General features: G+C 39.5%; 3 protein-coding genes across 9 annotated transcripts in view; 2 read left to right on the plus strand and 1 right to left on the minus strand.

Moving 5' to 3' along the window:
- The first annotated feature begins 474 nt into the window (after positions 1–474).
- Positions 475–17,687, plus strand: lactb (lactamase, beta). 2 transcript variants are annotated; one of them, XM_088340241.1, is made up of 7 exons: positions 475–950; positions 1,029–1,095; positions 4,801–4,991; positions 5,066–5,348; positions 5,433–5,598; positions 9,936–10,454; positions 15,843–17,687. In XM_088340241.1, exons 1-7 carry the CDS (start codon positions 600–602, stop codon positions 15,952–15,954), a joined length of 1,689 nt encoding a protein of 562 aa, XP_088196367.1. In that variant the 5' UTR covers positions 475–599; the 3' UTR covers positions 15,955–17,687. The 2 variants fall into 2 exon arrangements, with proteins under 2 accessions (XP_088196367.1, XP_088196368.1); XM_088340242.1 differs by lacking the exon at positions 15,843–17,687 and having other exon boundaries at positions 9,936–11,384.
- Positions 11,586–15,970, minus strand: nrg4 (neuregulin 4). 2 transcript variants are annotated; one of them, XM_088340245.1, is made up of 5 exons: positions 15,696–15,970; positions 14,369–14,407; positions 14,201–14,294; positions 13,973–14,125; positions 11,586–13,906 (listed from the first exon to the last, which is right to left on the minus strand). In XM_088340245.1, exons 2-5 carry the CDS (start codon positions 14,376–14,378, stop codon positions 13,837–13,839), a joined length of 327 nt encoding a protein of 108 aa, XP_088196371.1. In that variant the 5' UTR covers positions 14,379–14,407; positions 15,696–15,970; the 3' UTR covers positions 11,586–13,836. The 2 variants fall into 2 exon arrangements, with proteins under 2 accessions (XP_088196371.1, XP_088196370.1); XM_088340244.1 differs by having other exon boundaries at positions 15,692–15,965.
- A 4,808-nt stretch (positions 17,688–22,495) lies between the features above and the next one.
- Positions 22,496–23,053, plus strand: part of tmem266 (transmembrane protein 266) — a 59,885-nt gene continuing 59,327 nt past the window's right edge. For 3 of the 5 annotated variants that reach the window (XM_088340233.1, XM_088340240.1, XM_088340237.1), the window contains exon 1: positions 22,496–22,860. The gene's annotated coding sequence lies outside the window, so the exon portion shown is untranslated. Of the gene's footprint in view, positions 22,861–22,953; positions 23,037–23,053 lie in introns of those variants that run through there. The other 2 variants (XM_088340235.1, XM_088340239.1) reach the window with 2 other exon arrangements.

Consider the following 23,053-nt stretch of genomic DNA (forward strand, 5'->3'; position numbering starts at 1 on the left):
AAGAAGCTGAGGGTGACTTGCAGCATCGATTAACATCTGTTATAACCTATATTTAATGTTGATGATGACAATGTATTGCTTGTTGATCCCCTGGCTTTTAACATCCATTTCAGCCAAGTGATCCAGAAAGGGAGATTACCTCGTGTGTTGCCCCCTCTCAAGTTGTTTTCGCCCCATCTTCTTCATACTGAGGTTTTTGAGTTTTACTTGCCCTCGAGTAGGTTTCAGATAAGAGGGTGTTGTAATCGTGGTCTGTGTAGCCTTTTGAGACTTTTTGTGATTAGGTCTATACAAATCAACATGACTAGAAACAACATAGTAATAACAAAAGTTATTCTAGTAATGCATATCTAAAGCTTTTTGAGCTAATCAGTAACAAAAAAGAAGCTCTCATCTTCAGAAAGTTTGGCGACCCCCGCGCTGTTATAGTCGGAGCCAAATTTGCTTGGCTGTGAGACTGAGTCCGCTGTTTGATACTTTCTGGATCGGTAATCAACTCTTCATGTCTGGCTAATGTACCTAAACCGGAAGTGATCTCACCACTCTCCCACCCAAGTGAGTGATCTATCAAGAAGTATTTATTTATTTTTGTAAAGAAAATGTTCCATTTGTTTGCGCCGTGCATTTTATCCACCAAATGTACAGTTTTCCCCACGCGTGGGCTGACTTTGTTTATCTCACAAGCCGTTGGTCGAGCCAAGCTGCCCCTCAAATGCAATGGTTTTAAACAGAGTCGTTGCTACGTGAGTGATTCAACTACAACAATGTCAACAAAGCTTAAACGCTTTTCCCTGTTATGGGTTTGCGGCGCGGGGTTGGGGGTTGCTCAGGGTTTTGGAGTGAAAACCCACCTTGGGGCAGACAACAGTGATAATACAGAAATGGAGCCACGAAATCATCGATTCGACGTTGCAGTCCAAGCCAGCCGAATCCAGGTGGAGCGGATACAGGTGCGCGTAGGAATGTGGAAGGGAACTGGCCCCACCAGTATGGCTACTATTCCTATTAATGTGGGTCTTTTTTGGCAGGCTGAGGTTGGAGCTCCTGGCATGGTGGTTGGGGTTTCGGTAGACGGCGTTCCAGTCTGGTGCGAAGGTTTGCGCATGGGTTTTCGATACTGTATTTACGCTGTGATACCAATCTTGAGCAATCATTGACATCTATCCCACATACCATTGGTACTAGGGTCAAGTCATGTTTATTTGTATAGCCCTTAATCACAAAGGGTCTCAAAGGGCTGACCAGACCCCAGATTATTGAAAACAGACTATTATGACACCATCTCCTGATCTAAAACCTACATGACGGCAAGGAAAAACTGAAAAACCTCAACATGAGGAAAATGAACCACACATGAGGTAATCCCCCTTCCAGGATGACCAGGCTCCAACAGATGTTGCAATAACAAATATTACAATGATATTGTCAACATAAAATATAGGTTATTTATATGCTATAGAATAGAAGTGTGTCTTGTCAAGTCAAGTCATTTTTATTTGTATAGCCCTTAATCACAAAGAGTCTCAAAGGGCTGCACAGACCACAGATTATTGAAAACTACAGACTATTATTACACCATCCCCTGATCTAAAACCCACATGAGGGCAAGGAAAAACTCAAAAACCTCAACATGAGGAAAATTAACCGCACATGAGGTAATCCCCCTTCCAGGATGACCAAGCTCCAACGGATGTTGTCATAACAAATAATACAAAGGTATTGTCAACATAAAATATAGGTTATTCATATGCTATAGAATAGAAGTGTGTTTTAAGCCTAGACTGTTTTCTCTGTTTTTTAACATCCATATCTGGTACCGTCACAAAAAAAAGTGTGATAACATACCTGTCAACCTCCACGGCTCCATGCCCGGACAAACTGTCGTATTTTCACTTACAAAATACAAAATAATCTTACACCATATTTTTTTTTTCTGCATGATGCATTATGGGAAATCCCCACGCGGCAGACGCATGCGCACAGTAGCATCAAACCGCTCGCTTCGTTTGCAATGAAAAAAAAACGATACCGAGATAGAGGCTACCGCGGCGAACTCATTAGACTTGATTGATTTGTCATTTCGTGATAGTCGGTGTTTACCGGATGGTACACATACTTGACAAATTTGCGTTTTTCCTTACAGATTTTCTTGTACGTTGTACACGTCTTAAAATGCATTACAAAAGTACTTTGTGCGGCAAAAACGTACAGGTTGACAGGTATGTGATAATGAGATTAGACCTAATGTTTTTTTGTATGCTATTTGTGACCCCTGTGGCCTGGTGGTTAGGAGTTTGCCCTCTCCCCATTCAATATCCGTGTTTGATCACCGTTACGACCATTGTTATGCTATTGTGGTCATTGATATTTATTAACTTATCAATAATTGCATAAATATGGTAATTCACCAGTGTGCACTTCTGACTTTATCCATATATAACAGGGGTGGCTAACCCGGTCCTGGAGAGCCGCACGTCCTGCATGTTTTGGCGGTTTCTCTGCTCCAATACAGGTGATTCCAATCACCTGGATTATTGTCAATCTCTTAGAAAGCTAGCTAACAAGCTGAAAATTGGCCTCACCTTTGTTGGAGCAGAGAAACCTCCAAAACATGCAGGACGTGCGGCTCTCCAGGACCTGGTTAGCCACCCCTGATATATAAGGTGAACCGGATTATACGGCGCATCGGATCATGAGGTAGACATTCAACTATACAGTGGTACCTCTACTAACGAACGTCTCTACATACAAAAGTTTCAGGTTACAAAATACCTGAAAGGGAAAACAATGCCTCTAGTTACGAAGATTGCCTCTAGTTACCAAGTCAAAAATGCAGTACACTATGCGCTGCTATTGGTCAAATTTTAAAGCTGAGATACATTTTTTTGTGACTGGGCAAAGGGCTAACAGTGTGATATGCAGTTTAAAAATGTCAGTTAGAAATCAAATTTCCTAGAAAATCACTGAGACCCATCACTGGCAAACTATCTTAGAACCGGTCCACTGACTCCTTAAGGTGGCAACCCCCTGCAGAAATACATAAGGATTCCCTCTCCGGCAGCACGGCGGGGCAGTGGTTAGGGCGTGTGCGGCACAGTTCTGAGGTCATGAGATCAAACCTCCTGTGTGGAGTTTGCATGTTCTCCCTGTGCTTGCGTGGGTTTCCTCCCACATTCCAAAAACATGCATGTTAGGTTAATTGGCCGGTCAAAATTGTCCCTAGGTGTGAATGAGTGAGTGAGTTGTCTGTCTCTGTGTGTCCTGCAGCTGGCTGGCAACAAGTTGGGCTCGAACACCGCCGCAACCCTACTGAGGATAAGCGGTGCAGAAAATGGATGGATTCCCTCTCCTCCGCCCATTTTTTAAAAACGAAATATCAATTAATTCAGAATTCATGCGTGTCAACCCTGAATGATTAAACCATCTAAGTTTCCCCTTTCCAATTGTCTTTTTTTCCTTTTTTAAAAATAAGTGTGAAAATAAAGGGCCAACTTTAAAAGGTCCATACCAGTTTGACATACTGCTAAACCCGAGTGCCTTAAATGTGTACAGGTATGATAAAGAACTCCTAACATGACATAAAACCAAAGAAATAAAAGAGAAATAGAGAGGAACAGAATGAGAGAAAGGAAGAAAAAAAGGGAAATATTGAATAAGGCCCACAAATAAGTAAATTATGCTGGTCTTCCTATTAATTGAAGACAAAATTTATAAGAACCATATTTTTGCATACTTTGCTGAGCCCACTGGGAAACGAATTTTCCCATCTGGTAGTTGCATGTGGCACTTTAAGTTTAGCGAAAAGGCTGCACTTTGACCATTTTTTCCTGGGATTGTCATTTTCAGTGGAGAACAGGTAGCAGATTAAAAAACATAGATATTGCCTCATAGCTCATATTATAAAAACATAATAATCACGGCAGCTGAGTGGTTAGCTCGTCCGTGGCTCAGTTCTGAGGTCATGTGTTCTAATCCAGCCACCAGCCTTCCTGTGCGGAGTTTGCATGGTCTTCCCGTGCTTCCGTGGGTCCTCCGGGCACTCTGGTTTCCTCGCTCATTCCGAAAATATGCATGTCAGGTTAATCGGCCGTCCCAAATTGTCCCTAGGTCAAAATGAGCAAGTGTGTTGGCTGTCTCTGGGTGCCCACACTGCCTGACGGTGGCTGGGATTGGACTCCAGCACCCCTGCGACCTTACTGAGTATAAGTGGTGCACAATTTGTAGACTAGTGGGGGCCTGAACAACATATTTTTTTAAGGAAATCCCTAAGGGTGACTTACATCTCTTTATTTGAATCAGCTGATTAAATTATTATCAGAAATTCATCCATCCATCCATCCTCATTAGGGTCACGGGGCTGCTGGAGCCCATCTCAGCCATCCTCGGGCAGTGGGCAGGGACACCCTGAACTGCTTGCCAGACAGTTGCATGCCATACAGAGACAGATGACACTCGCCCATTCACACGTAGGGACAATTTGGACCGGCCGATTAACCTGACATGGATATTTTTGGAATGTGAGAGGAAACCGGAGTTCCCGGAGGAAACCCACGCAAGCACTGGGAGAACATGCAAACTCCACACAGGAGGTTCGATCTCATGACCTCAGAACTGTGTGACGCATGCGTTAACCATTGCGTTGCCGTGCTGCTCTATCAGAAATCATATCCCCCAAATATCAGAAATGGCCTCTGAAAGTGCATCTTGACTGGATCATATGTTTTCACTTTTACTGATTAGTTCAACATTTACCCTGTCCCATAAATTTATGCATTGACACTTTCAAATGATGGAATTCAGGGTTCGGCTATGCCGATTTGGAAAACCGCATACCATGCAGCCCAGAAACGGTGATGCGAATCGCCAGCATCAGTAAGCCCTTGACATCTGCTGCAATGGCACGCCTCAGCGAGGAGAGGAAACTCGACCTCGATGCGCCCGTCCAGAAATACGTGCCCGAGTTTCCCCAAAAACAGTTCAATGGGCAGAACGTAAGATAGCTGTATTTTCACAAATCTTTGATTTGATCCCCTTTTCTGCTACCTAGCAGCTCTCTTGTTTTTAGGTCACAATAACCCCTCGCATGATTCTCTCCCACCTCAGTGGGATACGGCATTATGAAAAGGATGCAGAAAAAGTGAAGGCGGACAAGGAGAAAGCCAAGCGACTTTTGAAACCAACAGGGATGGAAAGAAAGGAGGATAAGACTACCGAAGAAAACAAAGAAACTTCACAGGGCAAGAAGAAAAAGGAATTTGAGCAAGAGGAATATTATTTGATGAATAATTATGAAAGTGTCACAGAAGCGTTGGACCTATTTAAGCATGATCCGCTTATTTTCAAACCAGGTAATACACATCCAGTGCTTGCTCATTTCTTCATTAATATACTGAACCTTTTTTAATCATACCATTCACTTGGTCCTTCTGCAGGCACAACATTCTTGTACTCCACCCACGCCTACACCCTTCTCAGCGCCGTCATCGAGCAAGCGTCCGGTCGCCACTTCTTAGATGTTATGACCGACCTCTTCCGGGATCTTGGAATGCTCAATACTGTGCCGGATCAGAATGAACCCATCATTTACAATCGCTCCAGGTAATCTGATTCCAAGATGCTCTGTTTAAACATTGGCCACAATTTATCATCAGCGATAGCTAAAGTCCAGATAGCAATGATCCGTTTATAACCATATATATTAGTAATGTGCTACTGTGCTTATGAATAGCATATGAACATAGATAGATATATAGATAGATACTTTATTCATCCCGTAGCGAAATTCACACTTCCAGCAGTATCCTTGTTTTGAAAATAAAACAATAATAAAGTAAAAGGAATATAATCCATAAATTCCCAATGTAACGTGTTGATATAGAGTATTTAAATGGTGCCACATAAAATACACACTGTAATAAAAATAGGGTAATATGCAATGTGGGGGTGTGGTTTAATGTGGGCTTTAACTCTGCCGGGTGGAGTTAAAGAGTCTCATGGCATGAGGAAGAAATGATCTCCTCAGTCTGTCCGTGGAACAAGACTGTGACAGCAGTCTGTCGCTGAAGCTGCTCTTCCGTTTGGAGATGATGCTGTGTAGTGGATGTGATGAATTGTCCATGATTGACTGCAGCTTTTTCTGTGCCCGTCTCTCAGCTACTGTTGTCATAGAGGGCTGCCCCAAAAAAATCATTACATAAAGGAGACTACCCATAGCATGCTAGCAGTTCACTTTCATTTTAATTACTAAAATTATTCTAATTTAAAATTTTAATGAAGGAAATTATTTACAGTGTGTTTTATATTGGCAGCATCTGTTTTCTAATTGCCATAAGAAATAATTACCATGATCATTGTCTTTACATGCATTATCAACACTTAATAACTCTAGTTACGTTTGTGATAATTAGCCTATCATTTATATTTGATTCCTCTTTGCCCTTTTTTTTAATTCAAGAACATGTTCTTGTGGTTGATTGAACTAAGTTTATCACCACTCCTAATAATGGAAAATCTAGTTATAACGTAATACTACTACTAATAATTTTGATGATAATGTGGGGGGGCAGCACGGCGGCGCAGTGGTTAGCGCTTGTGCGGCACAGTTCATGTCATGGGAACCTGTCGTTCAAATCCAGCTCCCGACTTCCTGTGCGGAGTTTGTATGTTCTCGCCGTGCTTGCGTGGGTTTCCCCCAGGCACTCCGGTTCCCTCCCACATTCCAAAAACATGCGTTTCAGGTAAATTGGCCGGTCCAAATTGTCCTTAGGTGTGAATGAGCGAATGAGTTGTCTGTCCCTGTGTGCTCTGCTATTGGCTGGCAACCAGCTCAGGGTGTCCCCTGCCCACTGCCCGGAGATGGCTGAGATGGGCTCCAGCCCCCCCGCGACCCTAATGAGGTTAAGCGGTACGGCTAATGAGATGAGATGAGATGAGATAATGTGGGGACAACATAATAACAACATAATAACAATTATTTCAAAATTTCCTATCCAAAGGTACGGGACTCCAGTTGTACTTATGACAGAGCCTTAAAAAAGGAATTTAGATATGCCTGTTCCCTAGTGGTGTGCATTTTTATAACTTACATTTCTGGGCTATATTTGTCAGTGATCCTTAGTTTTTTTTTTTTGTTTGTTTTTTTTGCCGGAGTTGCGTTCCAAAAACGTCCCGCGATACTCAAACCCGCTAAGTATAGACCTTAATGGATTTATTAAATATTATATTAAACGCTAAAACCAAAGGATTCACCCAAATTACAGGCTCAAACATGTATTTAGAAAATAGAAATACTGTATTTAATTCACTTTTTTTTTTACAAATAACCTATGTACTGTTAAATTATAATTTCAATAATCTTGCTGCTTCATTGCACCACTGTATTGATTAAGGACATAATCCACTTTGCTTCAAATTATATTTTGTCACAATCATGTGAAAAAAAATGGCATGAAATGAACATTCCACACAACAAGTAAAATACTGTACATTATATTTGTTTTTATTTACAAATAAGCTGTGCTTATCATTTTAAAAATAATCTTGCTACTCTATTGGACTATTGATTGGTTTTATGAAATATAATTGGTTGACCGACTTGGGCACTTGTGCAGATAAAGCAGCTTTCTATGGGAACATGATTTAGGAAAAAAAAACTGAATTTGACCACAAAAAAATCAATATTTACTGATGTTATTAGTGTGACAATATATTATCCTTATATTTTTGCCAGTTTTGTCTGGCGGGCTGTGTTAGAAATAATTAAACATGAATTCTAAATGTTTCAAAATGATCCAACTGACTTGCGATAATATTTTCCCGTCACATGTGTGGACGTGATGGATAACTACTTTTAGCTTTCTTTATCGTGTCGTCCGCAGTCAGTCAAGATAATTTTTTTGACATTGATGGCTTTGAGAGAAAGTTGAAAAAGATCTGCACCCACGCACCACGCGAAAGGTTCCCGGTTCAAGACCAGGGGTGCCACCAGGCTGTACTTGCCCAAGACACACCACAGGAAATGATGCCCCTAGGACCCGTGTGGTTAAGGGACAGCTCCCTCCCACTCACAATTTAGGTCTATCAAGCTGTCTTTTTTTATAGTTAGTGTACAGCTTAAACCGCAAGGTTATTGACGCATAGGCAAAAAGCTGAAAAGGTGTGGGACGACTGTTTAGCCAATCAGAATGCAGAACACAATGCACGATGATAATCCGCGAAGTAGTGAAACCGCAATACAGCGAAACTACTGCATTTCGATTCCTCCTTCCTTCCTTTTTAGGAAATTAAGTGGCATATTAATACAAGACTAAACCTCAGTGCACAAATAAATGTCATAGATATATACGTAGAGATTTTTTGTGTAGAAGTACATGAAAACTCTAATAAATGTAATCTACAGTGCCTATAAAAAGTATTCGCCCCCTAAAAACTTTTTGTATATTACCAGGTTTCATGCTTCAATCTTAAAGCTAAAAAATTAAAAAACATTTACTGAGAACAAACATTTAGACAACATCGTAAAGTCAAACCAAATAATTTCAGCATTTTAAAGATCTACAATGAAAAAAAAAGAAAAGTAGGTATTGCTTAAATATTGGCCCCTTGTTAGAAAATGACTCTACTTGCACCTTGTTTTAAAACCATTATTTATAATAAGAATGGAGGTCGAAATGAGCCTCAACAATCTTAATTAATAGCGAGTGGGAGACAATTTTAAAGTGGCATAATTGTTGATAGGGGACTCAGGCTCTGGAATTATTCTTATTTTATAGATTTTTTCAAATCATCTAACGCAGGAGTGTCAAACTCGTTTTAACTCGGGCGCCACACGATAGAACAAACATTCTCCCGGGGGCCGGACTAGTAGATCAGAGAGAAAGAAAAAAAGAAAGAAATAAGCTAAAGAGAGGGAGAGAAAGAAAGAGAGAGATGGGGTGAGAAAAAAGGGGATAAAAAGAGAAATCATGAGAGGGGAAAGAAAGAGAAAGAACGAATTTCAAAGATAAATAGAAAGAGGAGAGAAGGGAAGAAAAGAGAAGGAGTGAAGGGGAGAAAGAGAGAAGGGGAAAGCAAGAGAGAGAAAAGGAAAAAAGGGAGAGAGCAAAAGAAGGTAAAAAGAAACAGAGAGAAAGACAGAGAGGAACAAGGAAAGAGAGACAGAGAAAGTGAAAGAGTGAGAGATGGAGAAAAAAGAAGGAAGGGAGAGAGAGAAAAATACAAGTACAGCCTTTGTGAGAAGCACCTGGCTTTGGCAAAATCAAGTGGATATACTTCAACCTGCAACTCATTTTTCTCTTGCGCTTCTCTGAGCCTTGTCTAGTGGGCCGGATCTAATACCTAAGTGGGCCTGATCACCCCTGATCTAATGCAACACAGTGAAAAAATGTGCTGAAAATTAGGATTTTATCTGGAGAGCGAGTTTGCCGATTTTGCTGAAATCTGTCTTCTGAATATAAAGTATGGCTCTTAGAAAGAAAAAGTTCTTTGGGTCAAAAAGGTTCCTGACCCCTGCTATAGAGCATTTTTGGAAAGAATAAAAAAAAAAAAAGCTGTGCAAAAAACGATCACCCTCTAACACTTGAACTGTTTTGTCAGGAAACATTGGAAAACATTTCTGTTTCAAGATGTGAAAAACCTAAAGAGACCTACTCAAAAAGCCTTGTGGCTGTGATCGCAGTGAAAGAAGTATTAACACACAACATTTTTTCAACGCCTACTTTTCATTGTTAGCACAATATGAAATTTTGGATAAGTGTGGTTTCTTTTCTTGATTGTGTGTCCCGTGTTGTTGATTCTGAGAAAATATTTGGATTTGTTTTGTTTAGTTTGAAGCCTGAAATAATGCAGTATGTCAAAAAAAATTCTTCGGGGGAGGATTAATACTTTTGCAAGGCACTGTAGGTCAAATGTTTTTAAACAATGTTTGTTGTCTACAGATATTATCGTCTGAACAAGCGAGGACGCGTGGTCAACTGCCCTTACGTAGACAACTCGTACAAGTGGGCAGGCGGTGGCTTTCTTTCCACAGTGGGGGACCTGCTGCTGTTTGGGAACGTTCTACTCTATAGCTACCAAATGGCCGACGTGGAAGACGCCCAGAACCTGCTTCCCGGATTCCTCAAACCTCAAACCGCCGTGGAACTTTGGACGGCGATGGACAAAACAGAATCCACCTGGGACAGGGACGGACGCTACGCTCAGGGCTGGCTGGTGGTTGAGAAGGAGCAGAAATGCGGGCTTTGCAGGGAACACAGGCACTACGTGTCCCACACCGGAGGCGCTGTGGGGGCTAGTAGCGTCCTTTTGGTGTTGCCCAGCAAACATTTAGAGCAGAGGCGGGGTCATACGGTCCTTCCACAAGGTGTGGTGGTCTGCATTCTCACCAACATGCAGTCTGTGGGACTTAACAGCACTGCCCTGAAAATCGCACACGAGTTTGACAAAGCCCAGAGCGCGTAAGTTGTTTTCATAAAACAGCCGCCGTAACTTTTTCTATTTCTGTAGTTTGGAACGAGAAAAATGAGATCTTTCCAAATGTATATTTATCCTTGAGTGTTCAATTTACACTAGACGGAGATACCTCAGAGTTTTTATTATTAAAAAAATTCAAATTGGTGGCAAGGTAATTGTTAATAACAATTGTGAACAAAAAAAAAGCAACCATTATACGATTGTGTTCCCCTTTTTTTTTTGGCAAACTGGCTCTGATTCTTTCCCCCCATAAATGTAAAATACTCACATCATTGTATTAAATTAAGATGTACATCTCCAACACTACCGCTTTAATCTAGACTACCGCCTTTCTCCCCTCAATAACGCCTACTGATTTAAAAAACAACAATTGTTTTTTCGAATTTAAACAACAACAACATAAATCTTGACTCAACACTAGTGTTTAAGTCAATGGCTGGTTTAATTTGAAAATAAACTAAGTCTTTGTGGCTGTAAAAACCGCTACTACGATCACATTAGATATCCGTTTTGGTAAAAATGTGCCACTTTTTTTGTGTGTGTGTGTATTTAGGATTTTAGAGACGGCTGGTGTTTTGCTCGTAAAAATAGAGGGAACGATCAAATCTGCTTTTTAATGTCAAAAGGTTGGCATCTATGAAATTGTAATTTTGTTTGATTAATGAAACTGTCCAACATGTGCTTCTCTTTCCATCCACTAGATGGCAATCCCCACTAGAAATGGTAGCGATTTGAAAGGAAGTGTTATTTTGACAGGAAATAGTTTTCGGGTTTTTTTTCAGTGTTCTGGGAAGAAAGAAATTTGAAATATATTATTCTCATTACATCATTGATTTGTAATAAACGTTGGCCATTGGCATACAATAATAATTAAAACCTTTTTTAAAGTCCAATGTCACAAAGACAACCCCACACACATGGCTGCTTTTTTTTGAGAGACCCCAATAATCAAGTCAAGTCACATTTATTCGCAGTCACAAAAATCGTCAAAAGACTGCACAGACCACCATTACAATATTCCCTTATCTTAAACATGCACGAGGGCGAGGAAAGACCTCAGAATGAGTAAAATTTAAGAAACCTTGAAAAGGGGTCGCAACAAAACACAATAGTCATAATTTCAAATTGTTTTTATTTACAGACGTTACAATGATTTACCCAGCAACTGACAAAGTTATTTTCATTTTGCGAACAGCATGCAGCAGGTTGAAAATATACATTTTCTGTTTTGACATATACACAACAAAGCTTTGTAACTAAAGCCCATGGATTGAAATGTAGTACAGTTGTAGTCCCATAAAAACTCAAAAATTGGGTGGACATTTTAAAACAAAGAGATGTAAACGTGTGTGTGAAAGGATCAATTTGAGAAACTACAGACACATCTTCTGGACACATTACTTATGGTAACTTCAACATAAAATAAACGAACGGACGTACTATGCATGAAAAAGCTGCATTAGGCCTTTGAAAACTGAGAGCAAAATGAACAGCAGTTAAATACTTCACACATAGGTTTGACAGTGATTTATTTACAGCAAATGAAGAGATTATGGCAACCCAAATCTTTCCTGTGAACTACTTTATAGGAGCAACAACTAATGGATTCATCCTTAACTGTTTTATAATCGGCCTCGGGTTCACTCAAAAGAACTGCTTCTCGACAGTAAACATTCACCAATTTGTCATGTGTTCCAATAGAGAAAACTTTCTATTTTTGTGTTGAGTTAAAATAAAATATTTTGCTGATGTCAGAACAAACTATCAGGTCACAATTGGTTCAAGTTTATATTTCTCAAATCTGTGAGATTGGTCAAGAGATTGTGGGTAGATTATTAACAAATTTAAAACTTAAATGCCAAGCATTAACTTATGGGGCTTTTATCAGTGCCTGAAACTCATGACAAAAAGTTAACGGACGCCAGGGCGGACAACTCTGAAAAGTTGCCTGCCCAGCCATAGAGTTTCCTGCCCCATTTTTCACAACTTGAAACACAATTAGACGACTAATCGCAAAACGCATTGTTGCAAAGTATTAAGGATTGATAATTAGAATCTATAACAGAACAACACTTTAAAATGAAGTTTATTATAGATCTACTTATGACATTCATTCCAAGTATATGACATCGCTGTTTTCCATCTTCCATCAGCATGTACCTGTACATGCTCATCTTCATTCATGCAATGTTTGCGTTGCGTCGTCTGCTACGAGCCACGTGAACTCCTCTTTCTACGATGCTTTTAATGTACGTTTAAGTTTTGTAGCGTCATAAATTTTTGTTAGCTTCTTTTGAATCTCTCTTCTGGTGCTGAGGTTTTGGCTCGATTCCTGACCACTTATCGATTTCTCTTGTGTTCTCTTCGCGTCTAATTTGGAAAATGATAAGCAAATGCGGGCAGCACGGCGGCGCAGTGCTTAGCGCTTGTGCGGCACAGTTCATGTCATGGGAACCTGTCGAGGGTTCAAATCCAGCTCCAGACTTCCTGTGCGGAGTTTGTATGTTCTCCCCGTGCTTGCGTGGGTTTCCTCCGGGCACTCCGGTTTCCTCCCACGTTCCAAAAAAACATGCATTTCAGGTGAATTGGCCGGTCCAAATTGTCCATAGGTGTGAATGAGCGAATGAGTTGTCTGTCCCTGTGTGCCCTGCGATTGGCTGGCAACCAGTTCAGGGTGTCCCCTGCCCATTGCCCGGAGATGGCTGGGATGGGCTCCAGCCCCCCTGCGACCCTAATGAGGATAAGCGGTACGGCTAATGAGATGAGATATGCAAATGCACGACCTTATAACGCCCGGGAAAGTCCGAAAGCACGAAGTTATTCGATGCAGGCTTCTGGTCGGCTGTATGCAAATTGCCAAAGGAACCGAAATTCTGAAATTTCCAAACCGAACGAAGATTTCGAAATTGGAATGAAGCAAACGCTTGATTTGAAAAAAAATAAAAACGAATTTTTTTTTTTTTTTTTTTTTTTTTTTTTTTTTAAAATCTTGAAAAAGTTGTCCGCTACCTGGGCAGAGACATTGTGTAAGTTGTACGCCCGACATAAAAGATGCACGCCCCGGGAAGACGTTATTTCAGACACTGCTTTTATGTAAGATTATTTTTGAGTAAAGGTCTTTGGAGAATAATAATGGGTTTTTTTTTTTGCTTATTTAAATGCCAAAAGAAAAAGCTATTTTTATTTAAATAAATAAACAAGATGTGTTTTTGATTAAAATAAAGTGGCCATGTGTTTCTTTAAAGTTATATTATTTTTCTTTTTTTTCTGTATTTTGTAATTAGATTGTTCAGCCCTAGCTCCCACAATAACCGGCTTTGAAAAATATCTCACCAGGATTCGGGAGAATACATGAATGAGAACTCGTCATACTCTCGGTTTGACTCTCCAATACTCTGTGTGACTTTGTTTCTTCTCTTGCTTGGCTTTCAGCATCCTGGAAACAAGTCGCATCATTTTTAAAACATACTTTGGAACGTTGAAATGTTTTTAATTCACTTACTTGTATGTGAAGTAAATAACAACAGCAAAGACCACTAAGATGAGGATGGCAACAATGACCAATGCCACAATTAAACCCGCTTGTTCCGTGTCAGTGGACCCAAGGAGCAGTTGGAACTGCTCACATCGGCTTCCTTTGTAGTTGTCAGTACACCTAATTGAAAATCAACTCTCAGTAAACCGTTCCAAATATTTTAACCAACTCATTTGCGGGGTTTTCATAACTTACACACACGAAATCGTTTCCATTGAGGCAAGTTTGTAGCACGTGCCCCCGTTCATGCAATAGGCAGCGTCCTGCGCATCACATGGGACTCCGTGTTCTGTGCAGATAAAATAACAAGTCTGAAAATGTTGCACGTGCCAAGGAATTTATTCAATGCATTTCTATTTTTACCTGCCATCATCTGGAAGGTTGATTTATTTCTTTGTTTATCTGAAAAGAAGACATAATCCGATGAATCTCAATTTTAATAATCAACAGTTAAGGGGACAGTACATTATTTAGCACTTCCAAGTGGTCAAAAAAAACGGCGCTCATTGAAAAAAAAACAATATTAATTTGAAGTATAAGCAAAAACATGAACTATATCATTCAACACGCGTGGAGAAAGTATTTGAAATCAATCGAAAATTATAAACATGTTTTCTAAATACTCGTAGGTTGAATAATTTGCCATTATTTTACATAACATGAGCCTCACCTAAAGGGAGCTGATATAATTGTTCGCCATACTGCAACCACAGGTACACAAAACACCTCAAAATGGATGAGGGGTGTTAATGAGAAGTAAAATTCTGCGTTTTGGTCATTCTAAGCCTCTGTATTCTTGTTTCTTTCTTGAGCTTTTTCAGTACTTGTTTTTGGTTGCAGTGCGTCATACAGCGACATCTAGTCGTCAAATCATACAAACTGTCCTTTTAAAGGATATTTGATTACAGAAATATTCCTGTAAAAACATTCAGAAAATAATGTTTTTAAATCCCTTTCAATATAAACATATTATTTTTTTGTTAAGAAAAATGCTATTCTTTGTTTTTAACCACTATGAAGTACAATCTATCGCAAATATGTCTTTTAAAACATAACATCCATCATTTAACCACTTGTAAAAAAAAGTTTAATAAAGCACTATAGTTTTAACTAATCTCATAAATTATTTTCCATTATTTCACAATTTAGCAAATGAATCAAAACATTCTTATTCTTTTCCCCGGCTCTACCAAGACATAAGAATATAGCAGAGAAAAAAAATGTGATTTTAATATTCAGACAGAAAAGCTTATTTTTCTGATTATTAAAAAGTTTGAACTGCTTTTGAATACACTGCTAGTCCAGTACAGAACACGACTGGTTGATTTGCCTGTTAGAGGCGAGGTTTTCGAGACTTCTTACATAAGGTGGGATTTATATCCACCAAAATAACTTACCATGCATGCCATTAATTCAAAGTTATGATTTACTCATATCATTTCCTGGAGTTTAATGTGAAGGGGCTTGAAATCATCGGTTTTTGTTTCTTTTATAAAGCGAACTCAATTCAAGGGGTAAACAATTCTTGGAGGCTTGAAATTGATCTCCGTGGTACACCTTCTGTACTAAAGATGAATTATTATCAGTTCTTTTACATTCCACGCTGCATATAAATCTTAAGTTGTAATTTTATGCTTGTACTAATACCGGTTATATATGGTCAAGGAACGCCTAAAAGGGTCTTACCTGCCTGTTAAAATCCCAACTTGTTTGTCGTTACGGCCACGTCCTAATGTCACTCATAATCCTGCCTTAAATGACTGCGACACTTACCGACAGATTTTTAAAGATGGGTGCCCTGTGGGCGTGCTCACTGAAAACTATGTCGCCAATGCAGTTTGTCCACATCGCCGCTGGAAATGTTGATACCCAGCTCGCCGGAGGCACATCCGTCAGCTGGACTGTCAGATCGGCAGAGGAATGGAGGCAGCTTTCGGCCATTTCTGTGATCGATGACGAGGAAGATGATGATGATGATGATAATGGCCTCTGTCTGGTCATATGTTCACAGCATTCCAAATAAGGAAGCTGTTTCCCATGCCATGACGGTCCTGGGTGAGGCAACAGTTCAAATGAATGGTTGGCATGTAGAGAAGGCATGAATGGAATTATAATTCATGTGAACTCCAGCCGAGGCGGGCTGTAGACTGCTTCCTTCAAAGAAGTCATTTGCGCCTTAGTACTCTGGACCGTTAGTTGACTCATCACCTAGCAAGTTTCCCTCCTTGTTTGCAGCCTTTAATAGCCAAGTGTGTCAAAAGTGCCGGCTTGGCGGAACCCCCGTTCAGAAAAGATGATGGCGCAAATGCAGAACTCATCTCGGCTTCCTCTATAATTATTTTAGAGTTAGGTGCCAGCTAAGTGATGTCACTGACTTGAGGTTTAAGTTTCACTTGAAAAGCCAGGGAGAGTTTTTCCTACGCAGTTTCACAGTGAATTCTTTTGACGACAGTGAAATCTTTTTGGGAGACTGTTTTCAAGACTGATAAGACAAAGGTTTTTCAATAAATATGTTGAGTTTTCATTATATAGTAATCCTACATTTTAACCAAGTTTACTTTTCACTTTTACTTTTCAATAGAGAAACGTTTTAGACAATATTTTCATTTGTTAAACAGATACTTGTTTATGTGCAATTTTTTGTTCTTTGGTTTCAGTGTATAATAATCTATTTTTTTTTTTGTATATCCATCCATCCATTATCTGTACCGCTTATCCTCAGCAGGGTCAGCTTTCTTCGGGCAGTGGGCAGGGGATACTCTGAACTGGTTGCCAGCCAGTCGCAGGACACACAAAGACAGACAACTCACTCGCCCATTCATACCTAGGGACAATTCGGACCGGCCAAATAACCCGACATGCATGTTTTTGGGAATGTGGTAGGAGACCGGAGTGCCCGGAGGAAACCCACGCAGGCACGGGGATAACATGCAAACTCCACACGGGTAGGCTGTGGTGGCTGGACTTTCACCCTGAACCTCCGCATTGCGAGGCTGCACGCTAACCACCCAACCGCCGTGCCGCCCCTTTATTTGTATAATAATTGCAAGAAATGAACCGTCAAGGGTTCTTTTTGGAACGTAACCCTTGCGACAAACAAGGGATCACTGTAAAGACTTCTTATACAGATAGAATTGTTCTATTTAACATGTATTTTTTGCATATTGTAAAACAAACTGTGTTTTGGTCATTAACAAATATGGCCAACCAAGAATCATGGTCCCAGAATTTCATAGCAGTCAATTATCAAGTTTGGGGTTTCTTAAAGCGACAGCATGTAATATTAAAACATGAATTGTATAGCATAAATGATATATGTTATAAGAAGGTACTGTTATTAAAAATGTGTGTCCTGGTTATTGTACTAGAGTACTATTATTTGTCCACTTATTTGTGCAGGTTCTTTAATCATGTCATTCCAGGTCTAAACACCTAGAGTTTAGAACCCCACGTTCACTGAATTGAGAGGAAGATCCTATTTGATAGAGTTAAAATGTCACAGTTATTTTCTAATAATCTGGGCAATGGTGGGGTATGTATGATGTAGAAAATTATATTTAACATAACATTTTAAAGTCTGCAGTGCACCTGTGACATCTCAACCTATTATTGACAATTTGGTCGATTTGTGGCTTGTGGTATCTATAAGGTGTTATAAATAAATAATGAATGCCTGGTGGGACACGTTGTGGTTGCTTTAAGCAATACATTACTATTCAGACACAGACAGAATCCTGCATGACTGCAGGTTGAATTCAGTAGTTAAATTGATAACTGAAGACAAATGGAAACATTTGTTTTACATTTTTATTTGCAGGAATTTCTCACCGTTACAAATAACCACTGGGAAACACAACTTTAATTTTCTGCATGGCCCATAATAAATGTCCAAAATGTATACATAATCATTGCACTAATACACATTTCGCACGGCGCTCTTCAAGTGTAACATGCACCTGTCCTCTGGAGAGCGACCCGTAGCAGGCGATGACACTTCGTAGGACAATGCCATACAAACTAATGGCAGCTGCCGTTAATCACGAGGGAAGAACAAATGTAATGGCAAAGCAAAGCCAACAGAGAGCAGTGTCAGCATCATTCTTAACAGATTTGTTGTGAAACATGGCAATAATTTTAAGCATTTAACCCAAAATTCAAGCACTCTTCAATCTTCGAAAACACATTCAAATTCAAGCTTTTTTAAGGATTTCAAGCACCCTTATAAACCCTGTTTAATGGAAATGAAAATGTCAGCATTCAATTAGCAACATTTCCAATTAAAATAGAATTTAGAATAACAATGTAAGATAAATTACAAGGCAGCACGGCGGCGCAGTGGTTAGCGCTTGTGCGGCACAGTTCATGTCATGGGAACCTGTCGTGGGTTCAAATCCAGCTCCAGACTTTCTGTGCGGAGTTTGTATGTTCTCCCCGTGCTTGCGTGGGTTTCCTCCGGGCACTCCGGTTTCCTCCCACATTCCAAAAACATGCATTTTCAGGTGAATTGGCCGGTCCAAATTGTCCCTAGGTGTGAATGAGCGAATGAGTTGTCTGTCCCCGTGTGCCCTGCGATTGGCTGGCAACCAGTTCAGGGTGTCCCCTGCCCACTGCCCGAAGATGGCTGGGATGGGCTCCAGCCCCCCCCGCGACCCTAATGAGGATAAGCGGTACGGCTAATGAGATGAGATGAGATAAATTACAACTGTTTTCTATTCATTAGATTGATAAGGAGGGCAGTTTTTTAGTAATCAAATCTGTATGTGACTTTTCCGAACAACTCATTTCAACTCAAAGATCTCTATAAAAACACTTCATGTTCAGTCAAAACATAAACAATAACAATAAAATAGAATTAAACATAAGTAAATGAACAAATAAATAAGATTATGAAGTGACGTAATGCCACAACATAAATACATGACTTATTGATTTCATTAAAAAACTATATTATTATGGATTAGTGATTTCCAATACGATCCCAGACCTCTTAAAGCTCACAACAATGGTCACTAACCAGTCGTATCGACTGCCCTATATAGCGGCCTTTTTAAAGTCTGAATTTGTTTAAAGAAAAACAGAACTATGTTCTCAAGATGTTAAACTCATCCATCATAGCACAAAATTGAATGCAAATGAACATGACAAAATACCTTGGAGGGCGCAAAAAAATTAAAGCATCAATCTTTTAGAACAAGAAATTGAACGCTCAAGGTGGTACGGCACAATGCCGAAATAATGCATATAATGGTATTTTCTGGTTGCAGTTTTTTTATAGTTTGGCAGGGGGTGTAAGGTATAGTCTGGTGCGTCTTATATACGTTTTCCCCACTGAATTGTGAATATCTTGGCTGGTGCGATTTAGAATCTGGAGTGAAATCCTGGTATCTTCTACCACTGGCACTAAAACAATTTTTCGACAATTACACTCAAATGAGATTATTTTATTATTCGGAACTGTGTTTGCTTTTAGGAATAAGACAAATCACTCATAAGAATAAAAAACGGACATATATTTGACATAAATTTAACCTAGGGCACAAATTGCTCATGTAAATGTCTGAATAATAATTAAACTCATTTACATTTTAGAAGGACTGTTCTTTGCTAGCTTTAGCAAGTGTCGATTTGACCGAATTCGCAGCTGGGTTTTCTAAAAGTTCTCTTGACAGTCTTTATCATCTTTTTTGTCACTCAAAAATATAAAGTTGATTTTTTTTTGTTTTTAAACATTTCGAAAATACTTTGACCTTAACCTGACCTGAAACCTTCGCTGGCGTTGTAATCGTGTGCTACTTATTTAGTTACAGGCTTTACAAACAAAGGCTATTTATTTTATTTATTTTGATAACCCTTACAGATCTCCATTTTATTTTGTATATGTTCTTTTTTTAGCATATCAAGGATTAGTTTATTATCTTGCTAGCATGTAACCAGGTGAAACTGAATCAGTTTTTGCTATGATGTGGTTCTGTTCAATGTTTGTTTTTTTGAATGTTTTTTTGGTGCTATACTGTTTTGACTTTTTAAAATAATAATGATTATAGCCATACAGTAATAAAACAAATAACATCTTGGGTATTTATCTTTGTCGCATACCTAATATTAGCTTATCATCTTGCTAGCATGTGAGTGGTGAATATGAATCTATTTTTGCTGTGATGGGGTCAGGTTTTTTATTTCTATTTTTTGTTGGGATACTGTACTCTTACGTACAATTTTATTTTTGAATATAGGTAATAATTATTATAGAAAATAATAACAAATATTAAAGTATTTCTTTCTGTAGCATACCTAAGATTAGCGTGTCATCTCGCTACCATTTAACGAGGTGAATATGAACCAATTTTTGGTACAGTGTAGTTCTAGTTTTTTATGTGTGTTGTACTTTTTATACTATTTCACTTTTTTTTCATAATAATTGTAAAATAAATTTGTATTTTATTTCTAATACCATTTTGCCTCTTTGGCGGGCTTATCGTGTTATTGCAATTAATCCAGGAAAATAAACCACTTTACGAAGATGTTCGCAGAGAGCAGTAAGTATCGTCTTCTGCGATTCTTCCAGACAAGTACACAGTTTATTTCTACAATTTAAAAAATAGGTTGTTTCATTGTATTTTGGTATTTAATTTTATAACATTACAGAGGTTAGCTTATTATCTTGCTAGCATGTAAGCGGTGAATATGACTATTTTTGCTGTGATGGGGTCAGGTTTTTCATTTTTATATTTTTTTGGGATACTGTACTCTTACGTACTATTTTTGAAGATTGGTAATAATAAAGTAATTAATAATAAATATTAAGGTATTTCTTTCTATAGCATACCTAAGATTAGCGTGTCATCTTGCCAGCATTTAACGAGGTGAATATGAACCAATTTTTGGTAAAATGTTTGTCTTGTTTTTTATGTGTGTTGTACTTTATATGTTATTTCACTTTGTTTATGATAACTACAAAATAAATATTTATTTTCTTTTAATACAATTTTGCCTCTTATCGTTTTATCGCAAGTAAGCCAGGAAAAGAAAACACTTTACGAAGATGCTCGCAGAGAGCAGTAAGAATTGTGTTCTGTGATTCTTCTAGACACGTACACAGTTTATTTCTATAATTCAAAAAATAGGTTGCTTCATTTTCTTTAGGTATTTAATTTTATAACATTGAATAGGTTAGCTTATCATCTTGCTAGCATGTTAACAGGTGAAACTGAATCAATATTTGTTATATGTTTTGTATTTTGGTTCTTTACTGTTACATACTAGTTTCTTTTTTTTCTAAATAACAATTACATGTCATGATTACTGATGGCAATCACCTGTGCCCGCTCCTTTGGCGCCAACTGTCTCGGACTCTGCTTGGCTCCCTGGCCCTATTTAAACCCACTCCTATCTGTCCCCTGTTGTCAGTCCGTCTGCGAACCTCAGTTTACACTAGACAAGCCTTTTTTTTTCTCGACCTTGGCTCCAAACTGTTTTTTGCCCCTGTGTGTCCCCCGGCTTCGATTCGTTTTTTATCCTGATCATATCTACTCTCCCGTCCCGGCTTTCGACCTTTTCTGTCCTCGACCACGTCTACTCTCCTTTCCTGGCTTACGACTCGCTTCCGACCCCGTTTTTGCTCCCCTGTCCCGGCTACTGACCCGTTTTTCCGTTCCCGACACCGCCATCGCTCGCCACGGAAGTCCCACTTCCGCGTTCAGAGCGACCTGCTTCCCGCGCCCAGCGATCACCGAAACCCTTTTCTTTCTTCCAATAAAACTGAGAGAAACGTAACGCAAGTTGTTCCTGTCTCCGTTCTGGTCCTGACATTATATTACCGATATTTATTTTCTTTTTAATGCCATTTTGGCTCCTTAGCTCGCTTATCTAGTAAGCTGGGAAGTGAAAAGAAGCCGGTTTAAATTAACGCTAGCAAATAGCTGTAAGTATTGTCTGATTTGATCATTCTAGACGTGAACACTGTTTATTTGTTTTTATTTCAAAACATATAATCATATTGATTATTCAACATATGGTTTTATTTTGCCATTTTATTTTTTATAGCATAAAATATCTAATAGCCTACTAGCTTCTATCAACTTGCTAGTATTTATCCAGGTGAATATGAATTAGGAGGTTGTTCTTTTTTTGGTTCTTTACTGTTGTTCTATTTTACTTTTATTCATTATTGATAATCACATTAGTGTTAATAATTTGTTTTAAATAGAATTGTGCTACTTCGACGTGCTTGTGGGTGAAAAAGAAAGTCATGTTTATTTGTATAGCCCTTAATCACAAACGTTTAAATCGACGCCAACCAAGATTTATGTCGTCTACTGTGATTCTTCTAGATGCCAACATATATGTATTACTATATTTTTCTCATTTGAAAATGTTTATGTCATTTTAGATGTGCTTTGACGACATTGTTTCCCCCTCGACGTCGTCGTCACTCGTTGGACTCCCGCCTTCAGCGTTTGGATAGCTCCGGTTTGTGAGACTCTTCGTACACATGGAGCCCCTGGTGTGATCACAGGGAGGGGGTAGTAACCCAAAAAAGGAAGGAGGAGGAGGAGGATGAGAAGGGGGACCCTCGCGTGCAAACGTCCCACGATGGGACCGTCTCGGCGGACTCGGTGACGGTGTCGCCCGCTGCCGAAGCATGGTGCCCTCGCTCCGGAGAAGGTCCATTTGTCGCGCAGTGTCCCCGGAAAGACGACGCTGCCGCTCGGCGGATTCGTCAGCCCACTCACGCCAAGCTTCCCTCGTTACAATCTTCATTCTCGACGAGGAGGGGGAGATTAGCTCGTCGTCGCCGCCAGGGCAATTGAGTCACGACCACGCTTTCCACGATGTAGATCAAGACAACGCAGGAGGTTAGTATTGCATTTGTTTGCTTCGTTTATTCACACCTCGTGTAGGTTGCATCGCCGAGCCCATCGAGGGGGGGCCTTGGAGGACGGTTTATGTCGGCCTTGCATGACATGATTTCAAATGCGTCTTGATGAGGATGAGCCCGTGCAGAAATAGAGCTTGCAACGCTCGTTGGCTGGTAATGGAATGGTGACT

Source organism: Urocampus carinirostris, chromosome 7, assembly GCF_059441175.1.
Source record: "Urocampus carinirostris isolate Australia breed hairy pipefish chromosome 7, RoL_Ucar_1.0, whole genome shotgun sequence".
In the NCBI taxonomy this organism is placed as follows: Eukaryota; Metazoa; Chordata; class Actinopteri; order Syngnathiformes; family Syngnathidae; genus Urocampus; species Urocampus carinirostris.